Source organism: Manacus vitellinus, unplaced genomic scaffold, assembly GCF_001715985.3.
Source record: "Manacus vitellinus isolate BGI_N305 unplaced genomic scaffold, ASM171598v3 scaffold_66_pilon, whole genome shotgun sequence".
Classification (NCBI taxonomy): Eukaryota; Metazoa; Chordata; class Aves; order Passeriformes; family Pipridae; genus Manacus; species Manacus vitellinus.
In genome coordinates this window covers 165,870-193,172 of record NW_021940729.1, presented here as the reverse complement: position 1 = coordinate 193,172, position 27,303 = coordinate 165,870, and the positions used below count along the sequence as shown (strand labels likewise).

General features: G+C 44.6%; 1 protein-coding gene across 2 annotated transcripts in view; it reads right to left on the bottom strand.

Moving 5' to 3' along the window:
* The window catches only part of PHF21B (PHD finger protein 21B), a 144,332-nt gene that overhangs the window by 40,752 nt on the left and 76,277 nt on the right, over positions 1–27,303 (bottom strand). The window contains exons 5-6 of one of the 2 annotated variants that reach the window (XM_029963973.1): positions 16,516–16,628; positions 16,305–16,471 (exon numbers count right to left, since the gene is read on the bottom strand). The exons of the other annotated variant lie outside the window; for it this stretch is intronic. Of the exons in view, the coding sequence (XP_029819833.1) occupies positions 16,305–16,471; positions 16,516–16,628 (280 nt within the window). The remainder of the gene's footprint in view (positions 1–16,304; positions 16,472–16,515; positions 16,629–27,303) is intronic. 2 annotated transcript variants of the gene reach the window in all.

The window sequence follows — 27,303 nt, the reverse complement described above, 5'->3', positions numbered from 1 at the left end:
TCCTGCATTAAATCAACACCATCCCTGGGTCGAGGCTCTCACAGACAACTGAGGGACAGAAGTGTGGGGACAGTGGCAAGTGGGACACAGAGAAAGTGAAACGAAGTGTGGCATGGACAGGGAACAAGAATTCAAGGGCTAGAGATGGTAGAGATGGTTGGAGGATAAAAGGATGCGGAGGCAGAAACAGGGATGAGATTTGCATTGTCAGTGATCAGAGTAAGGGCCATATGTTCAGTTTCCAAATATCATGTTTTGACTTATTTAGTCAATGCCTGAGTTTTTAAATCAAGGATTTAGGCATATTTGTGATTTTAGTAAATTCTGCATTTCAGACCTGAATGAATACATATTTATATATATATATATATATATACACAGATATGTATCTCTACTTTATTGAAAGATATTTGCATTTTACTCAGTGTGTGCAAATACATTTGTCAGAACATTGCTATGTTTGCTTTGAGTTACAGAGATTTTTCTCCCCCTCCTTTGGATGCACCAAAAAAGTGCTTAATAATCTATTCCTATCATTCATTATCTATACAAATTCATTGTTGAGCTTGGGTCCTTGAGCAGTTTAGGATTAGATCACAGACGTAAAACTGTCCTCCCCTTCCAGAATTACACCAGGATAAGTAAAATCACTCCAGTCACTCACCAAAGAGAATCAGGCTCAGTGAGTAGCAGAAGGTTAAAGAGCCACACAGTTTGAAAAGCCTTTCACCACAGCACATCACCAAAGAAAGTGCTTAACTCAGGGACACACGGGTTTGGTGTAGCTCAGCTGAACAGTTCAATTATTTGAGTTAAACTGACACTGCATTGCTGTATTATTTGCAAACTATTTTGTACTGACATCAATACTGCAGCACAAATATTGTGTTCCTACAATGTATAACAGAAACACTAATCTTTTCCTTTTTAGAGTACATATGCATCTCTCTAAGATCTAGGTCCTCTTCGTGTTGCAAATAAGACACCTAAGCTATTAAAAAAAATGTTTTTGTCTGTTATGTGTTCAATATTGGCAACAACAGTTTTACAGAATGGATTTTTAATGTGGTAGTGACAGGGGAACAGATTGCTATGGCAACAGCAAAGATGAAAATTCTTAACCTGAATGGATCGTCGCTGAAGTAATTGCAGGGGTTTTTTTACCCATTCTACATCCATTTTACAACTTGAATGCTGCATTCAACCTTGAGCTTGCTTTATATAAATGCCAAGCACTATAAGCAGCCTCCAACTTCATTTGACCTAAAACTTCCTGCACCTTCCCTCCCTAATCCTGGATACCTGCTCACCCAAACATCTCAGTGCTGCCATTTTTCCAGAGACTCCACCAGAAAAAGCACTGAGCACTCGGACATAACTTTGAGGCTCCTGCAAGACACGTACACACACGTATTTTTTTTTCTTTCCTCCCAGACTCAACCTGTGTAAAAATCCGTGGAAATCACTCTTGGTTTTCAAAAACCTGCTGAAACAAGTGTATTTTAAATAATCTGGTGCAATAATGTTTCAGTTTCACACTCAGACTGTATCCTAAGGAGGCTGTTATTTCAGACGCGTACTTTGTGTGAACAGTAATTTCGCTGGAATTTCACAGGAATTTAAGGATTTTCCAGCTTTTAAAAGCATTTGTTCTCTCCCTCTCTCTTTTCTCAGAATTCATGTATTCATGCTCCTGCATGTACATGTATTATTGTTAAGAAGTAGCCAATCATAAAGACAAGCCAAAATATTGGTGTTTTCGAAACCATCCTTTCTTCGGGCACTAAAAACACCATTTAAACCAACCCTCACTATAACAAATTAACAACAACTCCAACTTTTGCCCCGCAACGGTCCAGCTGCTCTCACTGCTCTTTACAGGGGTGGCCACAGGCAGCAGGAGACAAAGTTACCACCCTAAATTCCACACCTGCTTTGGAACCCCCGATTCTTAGTTGCTGCTGAGGTTTTCCTACTCGTCCCTTCCATCGCCACTCCTGTGCAAAGAAGCCCACGGTGGGATCACAGCTGCTGTGGGTGTCAGAGGAGAACATGGAGGGATAAAACAAACAATGTCCTGCTTTTCCTGGGGCTCTCAGGCTTTTCAGAGCACCACCTAATTTATCTCAGCTTTTACCACGGCCCTCAGGATTTTCAGACTGCTTCTTGCCACTCGCACATTCCCATCTGGGTGCACTCCAAAACACAAACTCTGTTTGAACACAGTGTATTCTGGCAAAGGGAAAATGTGATGAACACGGTCCATGAGCCTCCCTGGTTCAGAAATCCCACCAGCTACTTACACGAGGAGGTACAGAGCTGTGCCAAATACCTGTTCTTAAACACAGCTTCCACCACATTATTTACTGGTCAGGATTTTTTCTAAGGCACCATTATTTTTATCGAAGGAAACAGTCAGGATTTTTTGCACAGCCATTAGATCACACTCTAAATTTTTGAAAAGAAAAAAAAAAGAAAAAGAAAGATCGGCCATGCAAACTGCATTAGCATGCACATACCTGTTCTGTGATTTGAAGCCTTATTCAGAAATCATATTCAATTAATTAAGTCTCCTCCTCCTGCACAAATGAGCACAGTCTCACTGAGTTTCAACAACACTCAGCAGCTGTGATCACACCTATAGTCTCTTGCTCAGCTGATTCATAAAAGATTCGCTGTTCAACTACCAAACTGTTCCAGGTTGATGATGTTTTTAATGACTAATGTCTTCAAATTACTTATTCTCTGTTCACAGTCTGCAGAAATATTCCTGAGCAAAGGGAAAATGTATGCACAGCGTCACACAAAGCAGTTCCTACCCTCTCCCTCGAGTGAGCTCAGGCAGGAGTGATGGAAGGAGAAGGCGAGGGGAGGAAAAATAGAGGCAATGACCGTCATCCCTTAGCGATCTGGGAATCCTCGCCTAGGAGAACGGCCCATTAGCAGCTACTGAATTGTTCCACCTTACCACCCAGCAGGCTCGGAGCTGCTTCTGCACTCTTTGCTCTGAGTTTTTATCAGGCATCCTTCAGTCACCCTGAGGAACTGGAAAACATGAGGGAAGTGACAGCCTGAGATGATCTAATTGCTGCCACACAGTCCCTTTTGTCAGGCCCGAGCTGAGCTAATTCACATTCCCGACCAGGAGAAAGGAAGTTGAATTTGCTCAGGAAAGTATCCGACAGAAAACAGACAAGGGGAAAAGCAACGTTTCTTATCTGGAGTGGGGAGGGGAAGAGGGAGGGGAAGACAAAACCCACGAAGAAAATGGATTGACAGTTCCAACCTTTTTTGAGAAAGGGAGCTATGAGATCAGTTCAGCCACAATAACTGGATGTTGGGACCACAAGTAACTCCCTTGAGCACAGAACTTGGGGGAGGAACACGAAGACTTTGCCTGAATTCCATACAGAGTGTCCATAAATATGTCTGATCTTAACATTATGCAGTTGATATAATTAAAGAAAAATAAAAAGAAAGCAATAACTTTCAATGACTTTCCCAGCAAATGTTAATTTGAACGTGCAGCACACCCCACAAGTTTGCATCATGTCATTTTTAGGCAGACTGCTCAGCAATACTGAGCCACCTGCCCGTCAACAAAAGCAGTGGTAAATACTGCTTTAGTACAGCATGGTGGAGTCACCACTGCTATTGAATCCCTAACATTGGTATTCCACAGCTCTAGGATTGCAGCTGTGAAAAATCATTGCAGATATTGCCACAGAGGTGCCACCTCCTAGTAAAAGAAAATAGCTTTATTTAGTCTTGGAGGGTGATAAACTCTGTAGTACTCGCTTACAAATGTCATTGATTCTGGGATGATCCAAATAAAAAGGCTGATCTTTTATGCTCAGGCAGTAAAAGGATTTGGCAAATTTATGCTTGTATTAAAAAAATTCATAAGTATATACATAAGATACATATATATATATATGTGACTACACAAACTACACTTCAGAACACAAAATAATATATTACACATAATACTTTTCCAGAGTTGTAATAGAGACCAACGTGAGCACCAGTGCTTCCCTGCAAGGATAGAGCCAGGAAATTTTAAAGCTAGTAAATAGAAAATCTTCTTTTCTTCCTGAGATGCTACATGAATGCCAGTGCTAGCAGAACTAGCTTTATAAACACTGAAGTCAGCAAAGGTTCCTTTGTTTCCAAGCCTTGAAATTATATCAGTTTCTAGAGTGCAGAAATCATAACAAAAGAGAAAAGAGTCAAACCACAACTCTGGTTTACTATCTACCCCCTAGGGTTTTTTCTGGCTCCTACTTGGGATGTTTCATCCTGCTAGTCCCAGATAAACCTGGACACGGGGACATCTTCCAAGGTCCTAGAAGGCTGAGTTTCAGACAAAGCCCCAGTGTGCCTGTGTCACACGTGGCTCCAGCTAAAGACTTCAAAATCCCCTTCTGAAACTCCCCCCTCAGCTGCTGCCAGGCCTCAAAGACAGGGAAATCCTCACGTGCTTCAAACTGAACTATCAATATTCGCCGCACACCTGGAGTTTTGCTTCTGGGACACGTCTGGAAACATCACCCCTGAGGTGTCAGCTGCATTACTGGCTCCAGGCGTTGGTATTTGGCTCTGAAAGAGGAGACCTGCCTCATTCCCACTGGGATTCACCTCCCTGAGCACCCTCCTGGAGACCAACCTGCGTTCAACCAGTTCCATTCCAAACACACTGCACGGAACCTGGGCTTGCTTTTCTTTCCCCTTCCCATCTTTCCCTTCAACCAGTCTCTTGGGAGTCCAGTCATCCACTTGAGGGAAGGAGTGTTTCAGATGCTACACTCACACATGGCTCTATAAGCTATTTAACTTGGGAGAAAGACTCTCCCAAGCTTTCCTGCTAAATTAATCAGTGAGAGAAGAAGGAACGTGGTCTGGTGGCCCAGTGGTTACAGAACATCCAGGGGAAAAGAGAACCAACCATTCCAAAGTTTTGGCCTGTCCAACCCTGTTAATGTGGCAGCAGCTCCTACAGTGCCCCAGTGCAAACATTTTTTGGGAATATGACCAGCAGAAAGAGAGGCATTCCTGGATTTCACCTGGGCCCAGGCTTGAGAGCAGAGTTTGGGATCTAAGTTCTGAACTCTGGGCAGCCAGTGCACTTCCACACTGAAGTACTTCCAAAGACCTTGTCTAAATCTCTTTTGCCAGAAATAAATGACAGAGAGAGAAAATATGTTGTGTTTTCAGCATGCAAATTAGACAGTGCTACCGTGATGTCTTCATCGAGGCAGAATCATGAGCATTTATGAGTCTTAGCTCAGTAAAAGTCCATGTTATGGATAACATTGTAGAGATCAGAACTTCAACCCAGCCATTCCCAAAGCTAAAAGGGGAAAGATGTATCATTTTCTTCTTTTTTTTTTTTAATTGGACAATCATGGAATCATCATAAATATCATAAAAATTAGGATGAACGCATAAAAAAAGACGGTGGGGTTTATTACAGGTTAAAAGTTCCTTTTCAAAGAAAATGCATTAATAATAATAATAACTAATTCCTTATCGAGTCTATGGTATTGTTATTAGAAAAATGATAATGAAAATGATGCCTCTTATAATTATAGTGATGCATCTTGTAGATTAGTTGCTCATATGAATCAAGCTTCACTAGACCTGACTTCAGTGGAGATACTCCAAATTCACACATGTGAAAATGCTCAGAGAATTTGCTGAGTAACCCTTTGTAATTAAGACTTCGTCATTAAGGCAGTGTGTGTATCATGGTATAGTTTAACTCTGGTTCTGTGTAATGTAAGAACTTCTGAATTCAAACCCAATTTCTGGACTCGGGCCAGAGGAATTAGAGTTTGAGCTCATATGCCTTGAGAACAAAGTGTAAACACTTTGAGCCATCATTGTGATGGTTCAAAGCCACTCCCTCTGGCTCTAAAGCCCACTTAAGAACACAGATACGGCAGAAACCTGAACCTTTTAATCCTCTCATACTTATTAGGGAGGCTGGACTTTTCCAGCAACACCAACAAATGCAGTGTCTAATTTTCCATATAACAAGAAAGGTTAGAAAGTGGCACAAGTATATAGAATATAGATTATTGGCTTGTATTTTGAACAGACAAGTGCAGGGGGAATGAATACAGTAATGTTTCACTCTGAAGAAAACATTGTGAAATCAGCAAATACAGTGGTGGGGTTTTATTAAAGCAAATGTTAACTAATTACCATCTAATTACCATTATCATTCTAAAATCATACCCTGTAGTATCCCTGCCAAATTCCTACAATATCATCATTACTATTATGCTAAGCTATCTGCTTTTTAAAAATATCTTAGTGTACTGATTTTTCAAAGAGAAAGGAATATTACAGTAAATTAAACAAGGTTGACTTGTGGGTTTATTTTACACCCATAAGGACAGCAAACATTTAAGGCAAGACCCTTAAATCATCATTACCAGTTCAGCAAAATACAGGAAACACGATGTTGCTTAAATCCTATCAAAGCTGTCATGCAGCCGTGGTATTACCTATTCAATCACTGCTAGTTCAGTGATCTTGTATAGAAAAATGAACTTCCCTCCCACCCAGCCACTCTCACTGTTTGATTCAGTGAGGAATGCAACAATCAAATTGTTTGTAACATCACAATCCATCACTGCACGTGCCAATCTGATGACACAGTCACTGAAACGGGGTCTTAATAAAACCACAGAGAAACAGGCTAAGCAGAGGTCCATAATAAAGATCTCACTGAGCAAAAAATCCCAAACAAACAGTTGTACCCATTAATGAAACATCTTGTACAAAGGCACTGGGATCATGTTCTTGCTTTCACTGGTCAAATCTCCAAGGACAATATTTGGCCAAAGAATCAGAACAATCAAAAAGATTAAGACCCCAGCAGAGAAAAGCAGGTAAATACAAACTCAGTTACAAGCACATGATTAATCCTGCTGAAGGCATGTGAATTATACACGTTACACTCAGGGTTATGCTCAAGTGAAGGATAAACTCGAACCTGTTTTCTGAAATTATTGATATTGAAGCCTGACTGTAAGATGAACAAAAAGAATTTTGCTTTGTCTTACCTTGCCTGGTACCTGCCTTATTTTAAAAGAGTCTATATTTCAGTTTTCATAATGATAAAAATCCAAGTCCAATGCAAGTCTTTCTACTGAGAGGCCAAAAACATGACTCAAGACTACAGTGCACCTTCTGCACGAGAATTATCTGCTCTGAAGGAACATCAAGCCCAAGAGTGATTTAAAGGCAGTCAAAGAAGAAACAGGCTCATGATAAATAAAAGGAACTAGTTGTTTCCCACCCATACACACATACATGAGTATCAAACACACGCCAGAGCTGCTAACAGGCATCCGCCAACACACTGTCCCTGTCACTGATGGGAATTGAAATATCTCTGTCTTGCCATTCAGCTATTCTCTAAATTTGGAGCTGAACAAATTTGGTTAAATTTGGATCAGAGCACTTTCTGACTCACTTTACTGTGTGAGTTTGCAGCCCCCCCCGTCACACAGCCAGGCCACTGCACAGAGCACAATGCCCACACTGCCCAGGGCAGGGCAGGGGGCACACAAACACCCCCTCAGACAACAGGACACCCAGGAAAAAACCCTGATCTGAACACAGCCGAGCTCGGGGGCTGAGATGTGCTCTCAGAGAGCCAAATCTTTCACTGGGGGAGACAGAGCTCCATCACTTTGAGCACAGCTCTCTAAGCAGGGAGGGGCTGCCCTTCCCTACAGGAATATCTCCACAGGCAGATTATTTTCTTCTCTCTCTCTCTCTCACCTGCACAAACAATTTTAATTGCTTATTGTGTAGCAATTTAACTTGAGTTTTTATAAAATGGCTGTGATGTGAGGAAAAGAGAACAACTAAACCCTAACATCAATAAGTGCTAATAAATATTAATATAACATAAGCACCACTTTTATTGCAATGTGAAACCAGTTTATTACCCACAGATGAAATCAAATTGCTGCTTTTATTACTGTCAGGAATGACTTCTAAGATATTTCTATTTACTACTTGCGTATTCAGCAGCACTCTGTGTTTACAGCATTTAGTCTCTCTCTCCACCTCTCCCACCCACATTTGCCCCCCCCCCCGCATTTATACATAAAATAATTTAAGAGCAGTATTTCCTGCTACAGTTTTCCAATTAATTTAAATACAGACACAAAGGCACATCACGAGATCAGTAGCAGACCAACTGCCAAATCCTGGTACAGTCAGAACAGCAACAGGAAATCTTATCATGCCTGTATTTGCAAGATGAACATTGAAATAAGATAAATACAGAGTTTGCAGTCTGGCATCAAATTATTCAACTATCCCACAAACTCTGTGGATAATGAAAAAAACCCACCTTTTGACAATAAATAGAACTAAGACATTTGGCAATATTCCAAAGCCTTTCATTTTCTAAAGTGGTGCCTTTTATTAAAGTAACAGCACATGTAGAATAAGTGGATGTGTTTATGCATCCTGTAATTTAGGAAACCTAAGAGATGATTTCCCCAGCCCTAAAGTGATCATCTTTCATTATTACAAACTGCACTTCAAGTTTGAATCACACAGCCCTCAAATTTTCTATCCGTCCCCCTGCATTCTTGTGCCCCCATTTTAAATAGAACTAACTTGAAAATTCTGACATTTTCAAGAATGCTTGCCTGGTAATTTCTGTGAGGCACAGACAGCCTCCAATTACAATGAACTAGCTGCAGAGTATCACCGTTTTTAGAGCATTCCTGGCTTTTCTGAAGTGAATCAAAGCTCTCCATGGGAGATACTCTGATTAGCATCGAAACAATAATGTGCTGTAAACTCTCAGCATTAGCACAAGGGATCAGAACTTTGTTTACATGGATGATACCTAAGTATGTATGAAAATATCACAGAAATGTCCATAAGGGGACTGCCTATATATTCATAAAATCCCAGAATGATTTGGGTTGGGAGGGACCTTAAAACCCACCCAGTCCAACCCTGCCATGGGCAGGGACACCTTCCACTAGCCCAGGTTGCTCCAAGCCATCCAACCTGGCCTTGGACACTTCCAGGGATGGGGCAGCCACAGCTTCTCTGGGCAACCTGTGCCAGGGCCTCCCCACCCTCACAGGGAAGGATTTATTCCTAATATCCCATCTAACCATCTCTGCCAGTTTGAAGCCATTCTCCCCTGTCCTGTCACTCCACACCCTTGGAAATAGTTCCTCTCCATCTTTCTTATGGGCTCCCTTCAGGCACTGAAAAGCCACAATCAGATCACCCCAAAGCTTCTCCTCTCCAGGCTGAACAATCCCAACTCTCCAGCCTTTCCTCCCAGCAGAGCTGCTCCATCCCTCTGATCCTCTTGGTGCCTCCTCTGGACTCTCTCCAGCAGCTCCATGTCCTTGCTGTGCTGTTCCCCAGGGCTGGAGCAGCTCTGCAGGGGGGTCTCACCTGAGGGGCAGAGGGGCAGAATCACCTTCCTCACCTGCTGCCCAAGCTTTTAAATCTTTATATTCCTAACTTTTAAGACTTTCCTTATTAGGCAGTTCAAACTGGTCCCAAGAAAAGGCATGAAACTGGAGCACAGCATTGAACCTGGGCTCTTTGTTTGGTTCTCTGTACACAGGCCAATGAATTACTTCTGGCTATAAGGACTAAACACACAAATGTGCTGAGAGCTCCATCATTCTCCAGCAGGATCAGGAATCATTGACAAAACAAAAGTAGCTTTCAGTTAATCTCCTTCTGCTTGTGTTCCTTGGTAGAGACACTTCCCAGACACTCACAGGAGGAAAATCCATTCCATAAACACTGAAGGAGCACATCCATACCTACATCCCACTTCACATGAAGGTGCAGAGGGGATGCTTAGTGACAGAAAGGTTACAGAAAGGGGACAGAACCATGGTCTTGTCTCCAAAACCTGGACTTGCTGTTGTTCCCTGGTCATTAATCTTCTGCCAGTGGGGTGTTTGTTCATCGGGTCCCACAGAAACAAATTTGGAAAGGCTGCTCCTGGATCCTTACAACAGCCAGTGTGAGTCCACTTCTGCTTGTCCTTTCCTGCTGAACACTCCGCTGCCTTCGCCGGGAATTTTGGCTGTGTAAGGATCCCACGTTGGGCCTAATCAGGTCTTATTCAGTTCCTGAGATTCTTTATTCAGCCTTTGACACCAGTGGGTGCCTGACCCTATTGTGGCCCAAATGGAAATGCAGATGGAGCAGAGCAGAAACCCCCATGCTTTAGATGTATTGACCACATATGTATGACTGGGGTGTTTAAAAGGAAGCCATTTATAATCAGGAAGCATAAGTGCTTATTCTGAATCTGACATTTAAATATCCCATCAACAGCAACCAGCATTGCAAAACGGTTTAATTAACCTGAAAGGATGTAATTTTATGCTATTTAGCAAGAAATACAAATTTTAAAGTGCTTTTACGCAGTATATATCAGAGTAGTAAGGACAAATCCTGCTCTTAGCTACCCTTATTTAAATATGGAGTAAATTCATCAACCTCCTTCAATAAACCTGTAACTAAGAGGGTGCCAATACAAGTCAAATCTGTCACACGTGTTCTATAATGCATTTCCTAAAATTACCATGCTCTTTACAACATTCTCATGGTGGAGTTAAAACTTAAGACCCTGTGACAGGAAAAGATCACTGGATGGTGTGTAGGGTTGTGAATCCTTGGGGTGCTTTTCTTTATTATTATTATTATTATTATGGTTATGATTATTAATTTCATTTGGCCGAGTCACCTCTCCCATTCTACATTTACAAATATCTCCTGAAGATAACTCGCCTTAAAGCTATCAAAGGATGTTAGAAGAGACTGAATATGTAACATAGAATCCTTTAAGGTCCAAAACTAAAATAATCTTTAAAAAACTTCCTGTGGAGTTCTCTCCTGTGCTGTGATTTCTCACAGAACAGTTACCACACCTTCACAAAGTGGCAGGAGGAGAAAGCTCACAGAGCTCATTTGGCCCCAGCAGGAATCCCAGCCCCTGTTTCACGTTTGAGGAGACTGTAAAAAACAGCACAGTTTGGGCCAAGTCAACAGGGGAAAAATACAACTGGTGTGCTGGTAAGAGCTGAAGTCATGGGCTCAGAAACACAGCAGTTTTTTTGGCAATTCCAGCCAGCCTGGTACGCTCCTGGTGCCAAGGAGCTGGTGCTCCACAGATGGCCAGAATGACCAAGGCACTCATAACCCTCAGCACAAGGGCTTTGTTTTTCCCCTCCCCTAGAGCTACGTGGAGCCTCTGGATCTTTCTTTTGTCCTTCCTTGAGCTCGCTGGTGACCATTTCCACCTGCACCTCGGCACGCTGGGATCTGCACGGGTGCTGAAGGGGGAGCTGTGAGGCAGATGGGCAAAGAGTTATGGAAAAGGCAAAAGGGGCCGTGGCTCCAAGGACCTGGGGGACAGATCTTATCCCTAAGGATGCCACGTACAGGATGGACACATCTGAGCCGTTGTCACAATCACCAAGAAGGCCAGTGGTGTGGCTGCCAATCCAGGGATCCTGCCTAGGGCAACCCTCGTGAGCTTCCCGTGGAAAACCATAAATGGACCCTCATAAATGGATCCTTTATTTCTCAGTTTTCCAACAGTAAAATGTGGAATAATAGCCCCTTAGTCGTAATAACTCCATATTGCAAGGCTAAATTAACTACTGCCATGTATTCTGTCACTGTTGTAACATGGATCATAGGAATAAAAGCTATATATAGCCACATAACCAATACAGGTAAATCTATCTATAAATAAAACCTCTAAGTACTGCTGCAACACAAATAATAAATAAAAGCCAAAAAGACTTAGTCATACACGCAGGTGGATTTCCAATTATGGAGGAAGCACTTTTACAGAGAGCAGAGTGGAGCACATTAAGTGGGATGGCAAAGAGAAAGGTAATAAATCATTCTGCAAATAAATTATTCTGAAAAATGGCCATTGCGGGCAGGGGTATGTCATTAAACTTCTGGAATGCAGCTTTTTTCTAGCAAATTGAATATACAGATAGCTAAGAAGTATATCTGAGCATCCTCCTACACGTATAAAAGCCACCTTTTCCTGGAGGGGAAAAAAAAAAAGAAATGGAGTAGCCTGCTCAATTTAAACACGGACACAAGTAGTTCTGTGAGCTGTGGAGTTAATGAAGCATTTGTGGAGAACAGTTTACTATCTTGCCAAGAATTTATAGCACTATAAATCCTCGTGCTGTATTTTGCTTTGAAAGAACCTCCCTGCACAGCCGAGCCCCGGCACACGTGCAGGGGACACCTGCCAAACTTCCCTGCAGCCCACCCAGGGCACACACGTGTGGGAAGGGAGGCCCAGAGAGGAGCAGGAGGCAGGATCTGCGCTGGCTGTGGAGCCCTGGTGGACAGGGAGTGGTGTGTGTGTGTTGTGGTGCTCCATGGCCCGGTGCAGACCTGCCCTCCCACCGCTTTTGTCTTTGGCCGCAGCTCCTGGGAGGCAGCCGAGGGGTCTGACAGCTGTGTTCCCCCTCTCTGCCTGTTCTCCCCATCCAACTGGCTTCCAAATGGCCCAAAGGCTTCCTGCTTTCCCCAAACTAGGCTCTGGGATGCCTGCTGGCCCACGGTTTTGCTACTTAGAAGAGAAGGAGGAGGCGGCAGAGGGGCATTTTCTTTTCCAGCACAGCAGATGGGACTTTGTCCTTCAGCAAAGCAACCTCAGATCCTGCTTTCAGGCAGGAAATGGTGGCAAGAAGAGGAAAGGGCAAATACCACAAAAATATCATTACAATAAGAGCATAATTTGAGAGGTTTATATTAAAATCTCTTTATACCAAAATATGATGTAGGTACAGTCATGCTGATATCCTATGACTGCCCAGGAGCTCCAGGGCATTCTCTCTACAGAACAGCAACAGCAATTCTCTGAAGGCAAAGCACTCCTAGTGTGTATACAGCATATGCCAGCAAAATTCAGCTTATGCCAGCAAAATTCTGCTTCTGCCAACATAACTTGCTCCAGATCATCCAAATGAAGCTCCGAGCTCCATTTCTCTAAGCGGGGAGCAAGAGTTGTACTCATGACATCCCTGCATGGACTCTCTCAGCAGTGGAGCTCCGTCAGTCATGTCCTCACACACGGGACTGGCACTGAAAGGCTGCCAGGGAGGAGTGCAGACCCAGCACTCACTCCTGCAGCTCACCATTTCCTAGGCTTACACCTTTCAATCCTTTTTAACATCTTGTTTCCTACTTCAAATAAATCACGTAGTAGATACCTAAACAATCCTTTAGTATCTGTTATGTATTTATTTACTTAGATACTTTTTCCAATGCAGATATGGCTTCCATTACAGTCAACAACATTTCAAAATCTCTTTAAAAATCTGCTGGGTAAACAACAGCCTAAAAATGAGAGTGCTGACATGCAGCTGCCCAAATGAAAATTTTGTACCAAACTTACATTTAATCCTATCTATATTTGAATGTCCTGTATTTAGATTATAGTGCTTGATGCCCTATTTTTTTCTGCTGAGTTGCATTTAGCATTTCATTCTTCCTGCTAGATACCACTTGAGATGACTGTATACACATCCTGATCCCCTACATGCTTTTGAGCAGAAGCCACTGTTCAGAAACTCATAACATTACATTTCATGTCCCTGCCCTTCCCCTCACTTTGCAGATGCAGAGGAATAGGCTACACTACACCAGCAATCTCATTTACTACCATCATCTTGCCACTTTAACCCAGTTTGCAGAAAGCTGTCATTATCCTCCATCTCACAAACTTCATACATTTCAGTGGAAAAAAAAAAACCCAAACAACTTTACTGAGCTGTAACAATGCCACAAAAAAAAAAAAAAGAGATAGGAAATGCTTATTGATAAACATCAGCAATGAAATTTCCCCCGACACTACAGTTCTAGTAGCTAAGGTGTTACTATTATTGATTCGTGATCACCACTCCAGGAACAATCAAGAATACTGAGCATGAAGCAAGAATAGATTTTTCCTCCATTGAGCCAGAAAAAGAAACCTTGCAAAACAAATTTAATTTGGGTAGAGGAGTGATGATTGACATGCAATCCAGCACTAAGCTTCCTGGCAGTTTAGGACCAAAGGTCAGCTTGCATTTTGTTCATTTTCATAATTCAGTATTTCTAATTGTTTGTATCCAAGCTTGCTGCCTATTCTCAAAAGGTGAAACCACTATAGTCCTCTGCTTTAGGAACTTGCCATTGCTCAGCTTCTCCTTCCTTTAGAAACTTACCACTGCTCAGCTGCTTCCTCCATAAATTACAAATAATCAGAGATACCAAATCACAAAACTGCAGTGGCTGCAAACTTGCAAAGTGAAGACATTTCTAAAGAAAAATGCTGGACCTCTTCCTGTACCAAAACCAAGACAAACCCCAAATGCTGGTCAACATTCCTGTGCTATTCCAATAACAACAAGCCTCTCCTCGAAACAAAGCTGCTCTTTGCAAGAAAAGTTGCAATGTCAGGGCAAGAACTGTTTCAGGATAGAGAAAACAATAAATATTAATTGATTAAATCAATCAGTAAATGTAAAATAAAATAAATAAATAATAAAATAGAAACGTGCAGGAGCACCAGTTTGCAGCCAACTGTTCTAACCCACACTGCTCTCCAGCACCTGTTGCTGTTGCTTCACTATTCAGCCTAAATACATTAAATGTTATTTCAAGCTTCTTCCTTCACTTTTTTGATTCTTTTCTTCCTATGGCTCCTGCCAGTGACAGTAAAAGATAGTCCTTCACAAAATGATAGACCATTGTAATATTGAAACTTTTATCTTTCATATGATTATCCTTTATACAGTTATTTTCCATGATTCTAAGAAATATCTACTGGGATAGCAACAAGTATCTTTTCAATAAAGCATAAACAACACCTTCAATAAAGGAAATTACCCAGCACGAATACAGAATGGAGATTCAAAATCAAATTCCCCACATGGCTACCTCAGTGTAACAGCTGAAGATAGTGCTGTTTCTCCAGAAAAAGTGACAGGACAATTTGGTTCCCAAAGTGCTTGGATGTGCTTTCCATTTGTTAGTGGATACAGCAGGTGATGGTTACGCCCTGTCCAGGGTTTAGGAAGAGACTTCCTGGGCATTCCAACATAACCTTGACTTACAAACATCTTCGGGTGCAGTTTGGCTGTTGCCCTTATCCATACTGTGTCCTTTCCTGATTGTTAGAGACTCGTATCCTGAGCTTGTGAAGGGGAATCAGAGGGGGAAAAAAGCAGGCTACCACAGCCTCTATGTGCAGAAAGCAGAAAGGAAATCCACATTGCCAATGCGAGCAATAATGCTTTGCATCCTCTTCTCCAAAGTTTTGGGAAGGCTTTGCCGTTTTCTTCACATTTTAACTTCATCAACATCATCTCTCTCTCCTGACACACCGTGACTGGAGTAAAATCTTCTCTCTCGTGGCTGTTTAATGGACTGCACAAAACGCGGTGTGCAGCAAACAAACAGCACCCCTTCCCCTCCTTTCACTGGGTCAGTGCACTCACTTCATATTTAGATTACTGTGAACATAAGCATTAAACATACATATACACCTGGACCTGGAGGCAGCAGCCTGCCAGCTCCCCTCTGCCTGAGGTACCGGCACCGCACCAGCACCGCCGGGAGCCCCCGCACCCCGCCGGCGCTTCTTCACATAAACCTTGGCGGTGCCAAGGACAGAAGGTGCGAGCAGCTTGGGGGCGAACGACAAGAGGTGGCCAATTCCTCACAGGAGGAAAAAACCCTCCCTTCACAGGGCGGGAGCCGAGCCCCGCATCCCGGGGGCTCCGGGAGGGAGGGAAAGGTCTGGACAAGTCTCTCCCCGCATCCCGGGGGCTCTGAAAGGGAGGGAGGGGAAGGTCTGGACAAGTCTCTCCCCTTATCCTGGGGGCTCTGGGAGGGAGAGGAAGGTCTGGACAAGTCTCCCGCATCCCGGGAGCTCTGGGAGGGAGAGGAAGGTCTCCCCTTGCCCCTCGAAGGCCTTAGGATGGAAGGGCCAGTCTCCCCCGGTACCCCGAAGGAATTGGGATGGAGGGGAAAGTCTCCCCGTGACCCCCCATCCCGGGGGCACCGGGAGGGAGGTACGGGTCTCCCCCCGCCCCCGCTGGCACCTCCCTTGGCCCGGGGCCCCCCCACATCCCCCGCCCAGCGGCCGCCCCCTCCCGCCTCCCGCAGCGCCGCCCCCCGCCCGCCCGGCCCCATCCCTCCATCCCTCCATCCCTCCATCCCTCCATCCTCCCTGCCGCCCCCCGCCCCTGCGGCCGTACCTGAGCGCCGGAGCCGATGTGTCGGGGGCTTCTGCGGGGTCCCCCCCTGCCCGTGCCCTGCAGGTTGACGGGCGCGCTCTGCGGGGGCTCCGCGCCCATCGCCCCGTGCAGGGTGGCCGTGACCACGGCGATGGGGCGCCCGGGCGGGCAGCGCGGGCACGGGCAGGCTGTGCCCGGCCAGGGGCAGGGCTGTGCCCGGCCAGGGCAGGGCTGTGCCCGGGGCTGCCGCCGGGGCTGCCGCCGCCGCCCGCTGCCTTCAGGAGCGCCGGGACCACGCCGGGCTTGGCGCTGCCGCTGGAGCCGCTGCCCACCAGCCACCGCCAGCTTCTGCCGGGAGAGACACAAGGGAGAGGGAGAGAGAGAGAGAGAGAGAGAGAGAGAGAGAGAGAGAGAGGAGCGGCACCGTCACCGCAGGGCTGCACCGGACCCGGCCCCCGGCCCCCCGCAGCACGGATATTTGGGGCTATTTCCCTTTGGCTTTGGTTGGTTTTACGGTTTTCCTCTCGGCAGGGGAAGGGCTGGGCTGGGCTGGGCTCCCCCTCGGCGCTCGGGGACTCGCGGGGGCACTCGGGGCTTCCAAACTGCTGCTTTTTCCCCTTTTGTTTTTTGGGTTTTTTTTTCCCTCCTTTGGTTTATACCTCAGTCCTGGTATAAATGACCCTGGCATAGGTCTAGATAATACCGCGGCTTCAATTAATAATAAGAGGCTTAAAGAACGTTATTTTCAACTTTCTCTTCCACTGGCCTGGGAACCCTCTCCACGTGCCCGCCGCACCCCAGCGCTTGGCGACTTCGTGTGTTCCCTCACCCTGACTGACTTTGGAGTCGGTTTGTTGCTTTCCCTTTAACTTTTTCTTTCTCTCACAAACTTCTACTATTTTTGGTGGATTGTTTTACAATGTGATGGTATTATTATTATTATTATCATTATTACTATTACTATGATTATTATTACCCTCCTCCAAGCTATCTTTTTTCCATAGCACCGTTTTAACTCAGAGCTCTCTGTTTTTCTTAACAGTTCCTCTTTTACACTGCTACAGAATGGCTATTCCATCATCTGTAATAGTAGCACATTGCTTTTAACTTTGTTATATTATCTCAGAGGAACCTGTATTTGAGATTTCTATAGGCACTGCAAAGTTGCCCTCTCATAAATGCCAGTGTCTGCATAAAATGCTCACTTTTGGAAAGGAAAGAGAAAACTTTTATAAGTTTTTGCACTTTAAATGATCTCGGGAGCTTTTCTTATTAATGCCATTTAAGCAAGTTAGTTATATGTGGGAGGGGGAGGTAATGCTGGTTCAAGTCCCTTTTGATACCTTTAATTATTAAACATCTCATTTTTACAAGAGTTGACATCTAAGGTACTTAATCCTGCAAAGATTTCTGCCCCTGTTTAACTGACTGAGCCTGTGGGCTCCAGTGCAATCATATCCAATGTACAGCCTTGGGAAACTGCTGTGCTCCCCTAATAAAGTCAGCCAGAGTTTTGTTGTCCACTTTGCTTGTTTACAATGCAGTGTATATATATATGTATGTGTGTGTATATAAAGCTACAGATATAGTTAGTTCTTTCCAGAATCAAAGCTCAAAATCTTTCTTCTGAGGATAAAGTACAAGCCTTGTAATACAAAACTAACTGACTTCCATGAAAATACATCCCTTCTTACCTTTAAACCCATTATACACTTAAAGGCTGTAAAGCCCTAGTGGACAAATATGTTTGCTCCAGGAACTGTGGTTCTGGTGTTTATATAAAACAGCAAGCATGTGCTTTGCCAGAGATACTTGCTTCAGATTTTCATAGACAGAAATGACTTTTTTTTGGAGGTCTTTTACAACCTGAATGATTCTGTGTTTCTGTGATTCTAATGCCAGCATTATTCTAGTAACTGTGATTTCATATAAATTGTTTTAAGCTTTGTCCATTTTTGCCTTTACCCTTTAATTCTCCCTATCCTAACAGTCATCCCAAGGAAGCACAGGCAATATTCTCCTTAGACTACGCTGCTGTGTGTCATAAGTGTTTTGAAGATAAAAGAACTTTTCTCCGAGCACAGAAATACTGTCTGTTAGTTTGAAAGTGCTCAAGTGGAAGCTCAGGGATGTTTTATGTAGGTGGGAAAAGTTGCTTATGACAAAATTCCACAAAACTCTATTTCTCTGCTTTGTTGTAGCACAGTTTTCCACTGGTGTTCCTTGCACTTATTCCACACCCCAGTGGTGCTGTAGGTGCCAAACAGGATTGGGACAGAATATGAGAGAGCTGAACACCACCTCTCCTGCTTTATGAAATACTTCCTTGCACGGCACCTTATTAACCCCTGAACTGTACTGACTCCCTGTTTTCACATAAATTCCTAACATGGAATATCCTAGTGGCATTAGTGCAGCTTTATTTTGCTCTCAAGGCAGTTCAGCAACGGAAAACATCTGAGCAAATAAAACTTCCTGATCCCAAAAGACAGACAGTCCTTGGTAGCTCAGTGGAAAGCCCAAGTAAATTAAGTAGGAGTAGATTATGACTTCCCTGACAAAATGCAATAGCAACTAATTGCTTTTTGTCCTGTTTCAAAGGAGGGGATTGTACAGACAAAAGCAGAAATTGTATGAACAAACAAAATCACTGCTCAAACTACCCTCCATCCCATTCCCACTGTGAGTCAGTTTTGTGTGTCTTTGCATGTGATGAATTTAACATTTTCCTAATAGTCTGACAGTCCCTCCTGTTCACGTGTACATAACCAGGAGAGCTGAGGAAATAAGGGTTACTGCTGCTTTCAGTCTAAGCTGGGATAATGCTTGTAAAACTGAACATTCATCTCCTAATGGGAAACTTTCATTTTAATTCAGGTTTTGTGGCCTTTCTAAGCAAATACAGGGAAAACATTGTGCCCCTGGAATGGGCTTGCAAGGACCAATCGGGCCACGTCTGTGACCTCCTGAGGGAACAATGTCATGATAAATTAATTTAAATAACTGCAAATCTTAGAAACTAAATATGGAAGCATATACATGGGATCAGGTGCTCAAGATTGGCTTCCAAAAGAGACTTACAGAAACTGTCTGTTTGGGGAAAAGCAGCAACAGCATCTCTTCTGTGCCTCATTTATTAATTTTCTAAAATGTACCTGCCAAAACTTTAAAAATATCCCCCCCTTAATCAGATTATATTAGTTAAGAGATGAGCTACGAGGTGGTTTTTCTTTGTAACAACCATTTTTACTTTATAATGCTGAGAAGACATTGATAAAGGAGTGTTGGCAGAAACAAAGATTATGATACGAGAGATTAAAAAAAAATCCTCAACAAAACCTGCATCTGCTGCATTCTATTTCTGCCAGATTAATTAAAAAGAATAGTCTTGGTTTTTAAAGAGAAAGAAAATCTGCATTTTGAGAGTCAGTCAGCATAACATATTCTCTGACACTTTTGGAATGATGAACAATAAGACACTAAGCAAGCTTTGGACACTGCAGCAGAAAACATGTGCTGATACAATGGGAGAGCCGAAAGAGAGGTGGGGGGGGGGGGAAAGAAGGCAAAAAAAAATATTGGCTTTAAATGCTGGAAAGCAGGTCTCTGCTTCTCATCCTCAGCATAATAGCCCTCACAATACACCAATTTTGAAGCGGCGCCTTTTCAATAGCAACACAACTTTCATTTTCGCCGCAGGACGCCACAGGCAATCCCGAGTTTGGAATATGTATGCCGGTCACACGCGAGCACACCACAACGTGCTGGAAAGCTGCCACTTGTTTATGACTTCCCAGCTTGTCCGTGGCACGGGCTCAACGTCTCAAAGCAGAGCTAATATTTTTTTCCATATGTATCGAAATACCTCTGGCCTTTCCGTTCATCTGCGCGTGTAAAACCCCTCCCCGTCCCCTCCTTCCCACCCAGCTCCGTGCTGGGAAGGTTTGCAGGGGACGAGGCAGCCGCGCAACAGTTTAAAAGCCTCAAATTTGGTTACTCAAATGCTGCTTCTGCTCTCACACACCACAAATCATTCTGTTTGGGGAATAAAGAGACGGGAAGAGCACCGGGAGGAAGGATTTGCAGGCGGCTGTGCAGTAGGACACACGCAGGCTCCGGCCAGACTCCACACAGACAGCATCACGTCTCCTGTGAGGGTTTGGCTCCTTCATCTTCCCTCTGCTGCAGCACATCTCCCAGCCTTTGCTGATCTGGTGTCAACCTGCCTTCACACATCCAGCTCAAACAGGAACACGCCGTACTCTGCACGGGAGTTACTCCTGGCTGCCCTGTGCCACGGCAGGGATTTAAAACGGGCACGTGCCTCTCACCAAACCCTCACATTTCCCCAATAAAATATGGGACCTGTTTAAAAAGGACCTAAAATTCACTGCCCATCACATTTATATTTTAACACCTGTGTGCTGTGATAGAGACTTCAGTCCATTAATCTTTCTAGTGTGACACCCTGACAAAGCAGTTTCGTTGTGAAAAACTGCAATTGTTTTCAGAGCAGTACCAGTTCTTTTCCTCATGGCCCCATGGCTATGAGAAAACATTTGGCATAACCCTGAGAGTTTATTTGGCATAACCCTGAGAGTTTATTTAGCATAACCCTGAGAGTTTATTTAGAATAACCCTGAGAGTTTATGTAGCTTGCAGAACACTGGCCATCCACTTTCAAACCAAAATGATGGCTTGTCAATTAATAATTTAACATTCAGCACTCATCTAAAGCCCTGCATGCAAACCAGCTGAACAGACTTCTCCAGCAATGAGGGCCATGGCCTCTGCTCATTTACCCAGTTGTCACAATATTCAATATTCAGAGAGTGACAACAAACAAATGCAGCATGGACGGGCTGTGGCACTTCAGTACAGTGTCTTAGGATTTTGATCCAGTCCTATGAATATCCACATATTTCCCATATACACGGCTGAACCTGCCTGATCTGCACCTTAAGTCATGAGCCAATAACCTGCATGACTTTGCACACTGAAACAGAAGCGAGCAGGGCTTCAGCTGAGCACACACCCACCCAGGGGCACCCAGAGGAGTTGGGTGGGTGTTCATGGAGGCAAAAGGCTCCACAGTCTGTGTTTTATCCCTGGGCTCCCATAAAAAAATGCTTCCTATTGCATACAGCCCTCGAGGAGACATTAAAGCAGGTTCTCGTAGGAACAAGGACGAAGATCACGCATGGAAAAGTTCTGTGCGCTGTTCCCAGGAACACCGGATTCGATGTAATGGTGTTCGAGACGTGCAACCGAGGAGGAGGAGGAGGAGAAGGAGGAGGAGCGTTTTAAGGAAGGCTGGGGCAGCTCCCCCTGCCAATCGCTCGGTAAATGACCTGTCAGTTTGATGCAAGCGCTCTCCCTGCGACGCCCAAGCCGGGGCGGGGGGCAGGGATGGGGAGAAAGGAGGGGAGGGAGGAGAAATTGTTCGACAGAAGTATTGTAATGACCCCCAGGGAGAGGTCACCGCGGCGCGGGGTGATGTGCGGTACCCGGGGGCAGGCAGCCTTCCTCCTCCTCCTCCTCCTCCTCCTCCAGTCCCGGCTGCTCCTGTGCCCTGCCCTTTCCTAAAGGAAGCCCCCAGAAGCACGACTGATAAACAAGGAGGCAGCGACTGCCCGACTAGGTGGGACTCGGGTGTTAGTTTTTGTCAGGAGGATTAAAAAAAAAAAAAAAAAAGCTGAAGAAAATCTGGGACTCGATGGAAACAGGGGCGGACTTTCAGCCAAAGGAGGCTGAGTGTGGAACACGGGCAGGGAGGTTTACGTGTGCTGAAGTACAATCTCAGCATTAGTATTTTTTTTTTAAGGCTTCTTTTGTCTGTTGGTTTCTTCTCCTTTCTCTTTCTTTTTCTTTCTTTTTTTTTTTTTTGACAACTTCCTGCCTGCCTGTCATTAGAAGTAAGAATGTACTCCTTTGCCTCTATCAGATCTCAGTTAATTAGCCATCGCTGCAGCAGGCTCGAGGATTTAAATTCAAAGTGAAACTCATTCTAATCAAAACTGCAGCAAACTGGGGGTTTTGTTTGACTTTAACCTGAAAGTCGGTTATTGTATCACTGATGTACATACTGCATTTACCAGCTGAGTGCTTTCAGCATCCCTCTATCAGTGTGAAATATTTAATCGGCACAAGGATCCAATCAGCACAGCAGAGGGGAATCTAGTGTGTGCATTAATTTACTTGCAGTTGAAAAGCAGTAAAGCAGGTCAGAAACATATAACCTTCTCCCTTCCCCCCCTTCTCTTTCCCCTCCCAAACAAATACACAGCACATCAGAAGAGTTTTGGCGGCGGGGGAGGGATTGAAAGCTACCCGGTATGAATCCAGATTGGAGCGTCAGACAATAAATTAGTCGTTCCTGCCAAAGAATGACAAACACTGCCTGGAACAGAAGAGGGGAACAACGCACAACACCCCCACCCCAGCGTCCCCCCAGACATACCCCCCAAAATCCCCTCTCAAATTAATTACAGTGGGTAATTGTTTGTTTTTTAATCTTTGACTCTTTTTAAGCTGGAAAGATGGCTGAATGATTACCCCTTCTGGGTACGACATTAATTAGAAGGGAAGCAAATGCCAGGAAATATCGGAACAGTCTTTCTATTATAAAGTGCAACGGCTTTGGATTTTCTGACCAGCCACGTTCTCCGGGAAAGGCTTCCATTAGGATTACTGATACTAAAAATCTGGTTTAGAAGCATTCACAAGCTCTTCTGCACATCAGCAATTTTATATATTGCGGGAGCACACTGCAGCACGCAACAGCTAAACTTTTTCCGCTTCCAATTCTACCCTTGCCTTCCTCCAAAGACAGTCGAGTTCCTTATCTCCTCGATATCCTAACGAGAATATCGACGTGCCATTCTCTTTCCCGGGGGATGGTGTACAACCTGAGTGTTACGTGAACAAACTTGTACGATCCCGCAGGCGAAACCACCGCGCAGAAAGGCGAGGATAGGCAACGACTGAAGTTAAACTCTCGGTGTGGCTGCTCTCCAGGACAGGGCAGCAAGGAGGAATTAGCAGATTTATGTAAAGTGACAATTTTCCGAACTGGTAAATACCCCAACGATGGTAACAGTGGGCTTAGAAATGCACATATTCACTCAAGTGCAATTAGCCTTTAATTTCTGAGCCCATTAAACAGCTTGCTGACTGCAAAACCCAATGCTTTCAACTGCATTGCTAACTGGCAATCCATCGTCAAAGCTCGGAATTAGCTGCTTAGCGACGTGTAAACAGTACTTTTAAACTAAAACGGAGTAGGGGGGAAAGAGGCCGATATTTAATGAGAAAAGTCAGATTGATATTATGGAACGTTCTGGAAGTGCCTGTGCATCTTGGAGGAGAGGAGGAGGGGGAGCTAGGGTTGGGGTTTTTTTAATAACCTCACAAATAATCCCTCCTCCTTTCTCCCTCTCAAACCATGTCAATGATCAAGGAAATGAGAACAAGGCGCTTGATTCACAGCTGACTCTCTCTTCTTGTTACATCAGATCAAGAAGGAGCAGTGTAACAGGGGGGGCGATTTCTGCAGGGGAAACAAATCTACAAGCTGGCATTTTGTCTCCTACTCCTATTAATTAGCCCACTTTTCTGCCAGAAACAGAGCTTTTAAAACTTGCAGCAGTTACAGGCGTGCCCACTCGCACACACGCTGCATATCTGCATCCAGGAAATTAAATATATTGTGCGGGGGATAAACCCCTCCCAAAAAAATCTTCATGCAAAGAGTAGTTGGTTTCCTATTTTATTTGACGGATGGATCTCCATTCTCTCCCTTAATCCCAAGGAAAACAATGTACAATAAACTGCTAATAGTAAGATGCAGCCCGTGCCAAAGCCCTCAGCAAGGACAGCCCTGGGGTGGGGGTCACTGTGCCCTGGAGCAGGTCTGCACGGCTCTGAAATGCTTCTTTTAAACCCAGACGTGCGACAGAGAAAAACTTTGGCTTGGTCTCAGCCTGAATAAAGCAGAGAGCACACAGGCATCCCCCTCGGCAGGTCGGAGGAGGGTTTAAATGGCTCCCCGTTGTGTAACACGGGCTCTCACCCAGCCCCAAAGCCCGGGTCCTACTTGCCACTACCAGCTCAAAATCTACATCCTTTGGCTGCTGCCAACCGCAGGTTCCCAGGATTCGCCACGTCCCAGGAATTCAGGAGGGCTGCATTCATCCGGTTTACTTGCTGGTGAAAAACAAAAACAACTGTCTACAAACAAACACACGAACCCCCAACCCGCCGGTGAACACCACATAAACACTAATGCGCTTCTAATTTAAGTTTGGGGAAAACAAAGGCGGAGTGATTAAAGGGCAGGAACGCGCAGCTCAGCATATGGAGCCCCAGTCAGCGCCCTAGAACAAGTTGAATGTTTCCATTGTGTGAAACTCGTTCATTACAGCCACAAGATGCAGGGCAGACATTTGCATTTTTAGAGGGGCATCTTGTCATCTTTAGATAAATCACGGGATCCAGACCCTTTCTAACGGCATCAAAGCTCGCATGCTCGCTATCCTGCCTCCCTTTGTTTCACTACTCTGCCTCACTATTTTCTTCTGCTCTTCATGAATGTCATTAAAGTTTGCATCCTGTGTGTCCGTGTGAACTCAGGGGCTTCTCACTTTTGCTTAAAAACGCACTGCTTCCTATGACGAAGCAAGGCAAAATAGATGCAACTGCGTGCAATCAGAAAAACCAACAATAAATCAGACTAATTTATTGTCTCCAGTTCCAACGCTGCCGCCTCCTGATTCACGTTCCCTCCCCCCCATTCCTCCTACCAGCCCCAACCCCCGCCCCGACCTGATAATCATTCCTTTGATTTCTCTCCCTCCTTCACCCCGGCTTAAAATCAAATTTGGGAACGCACATCTTCCTTGGTGTGGCAGGAAGGACCAGCCGTGCAACAAACCCAACCAAATCCTTTCCCCACACACACACCTCTCTTCCCCAGCTAACAGAATCCTCCTGAAATGAGCAAATGTAACTGTGAACAGATACAGGCTTCCCATGGGACCAAACCATCAGTTCCTGGGTATACATAGAAAGAAGAGAGAAGTTAAATGGTTGCATTTCCCCCAAGGGGAGGCAGAGCTTCAGTTGTGAAGTATTCCCATCAGAAATTCTGGATAAGTTGCAAAGAAAGGAAAAAAATCCCTGCTTCCTCTCCAGACCCGGTGTAGACATTTCCCCAGCAATTCCACATGTGCAGGTTTCATCCCAACAGCAGGAGTTTTTAGGATGATTGTGTTCCTCTGGAGTGATTGCTGCATTCCTACGGCAGGCACGTTTCCATGGGACTCATGGAACCGCTCCGAGATCACTCCCAAGCACAGGTTTGGTGAAAGCAAAAAAAAGCAGAAGGGGAAATAAAAAGCCCAAACTGAGTGCCTACGTCTGGACACCTCATTCCCAACCCAGGCTCTCGTGGACATCTGCCAAGGACAGCAGTGGCCAGAGGCACAGCCACCCCTGCACCCAGGGATCCTTCCCGCTCCTTCTGGCAAGGGAATGTCAGCACAGGAATGCAATGGAACTCAGGATTTGGTCACAGAACCTGAACAGCCTGGTTAGTTCAGAGGGCAAAAGAGGAAGGCAACGTTATGAACAGGTATTTTATAAAACCCATCTGGTATCAGCACCCTTTACTCATGAAGAACCCTGTGGCTTGATCAAGAGCAGGGTCCTTCCAGCCCAACCTCTGTGTCTGCTGCTGCCTAAGCACATCAGGGCTGGGGTGTGACCAGAGCTGTCTTCCCAGATCTACAGAAATCCCTTTGCCTTAACTTCCCAACTGGATAATATCTCCCTCACTGAGGTATTGCGAAAACGAACTTGCCAGCATCCACTAAATGCTGTTTATTTGTCATTAAAGCCAAGTTAAATCACATGATTTTACCCCAGTCCCACGGGATTATGGCTGTCAAACCAAAGGTGGTGCAACATCACCCTGTTTATCTAATGTTGCCTGGAGATATTTTCTCATGTCCTCCAAAGGAACCCTTGTGGAGAAGAAGGTGAGGCTTCAGAGCTCCAAGTATTTTTTTTGGGTCTGTGTGTGCAGGCCTGGCCACAGAAGGAATTGAGTGGAGGACACAAAGGTAATTACATGTACTCTCCTTTCCACAGGTTGCATAAAAAGCAATCTACAGAGCCAGAAATGTAGCAAAGCCCAGAGTCAAATAAACACACCACTGATAACTGCATCTCTGGAAAGAGGTGCTACAAGTCTGAAGAAGAAAGGTGTTCAAAGAAGCTGGAAGGAAAGGGAGAAGGGACACACAGAGGGCCAACATTCTCACAAAAGCTGTCTTGGAGCTCCACTGACAGTGGACAGAAAGGGGTTGAAGAGGACAACATCTGAGAGATTCTCCTCCTGCATCATAACATAAAACTATTTATTATAAATTATGGAGTGAGAATTATAAACAATTGTGCAGGTGCTTTGCAGAAGGAAATTAGAAGGATGAGTTGACAATGGACTTTCATCTCAAGACTTCCTACTTTTGAACACACAATATATAGAGGATGACAGTCTCCATGATTTTGTCTGTCCCTTCCTGGGATCTCAGAGCATCTCTGCAACATTCATAGAAATTCCCTCCAGAGGGAGCAACTCTGAGTGCTAAAACTGAGGTCACAAACACACTCACAGCATGTATGGAGTCAGAGCTGGAAACTGAACCCTGACATCACAAACACAAAACTTTAGTCATTGGAAGAGCACCTTCACTCCTCACTTCATTTTTCCTTCAGTGGCACCACTTCATTTGCCCTGTGGGGTACCCCAAACAGAAATGGAATAGTCCCACTGCCCTGTTTATCCAGCTGAAGGCACAGGCAGGTTAGGTTGGCTGCCACAGCACTGGGGAGGGGAGGGAGGTTCTGCCTTTCCAGAAGGGAGTGTTCCAAGAGGCAGATTATCAAACAATGTCCTATCAAAAACACAAGGTGATGTTCAAAACCTGGCTGAATGAAGAGCCCCTGACAAAATATCCCC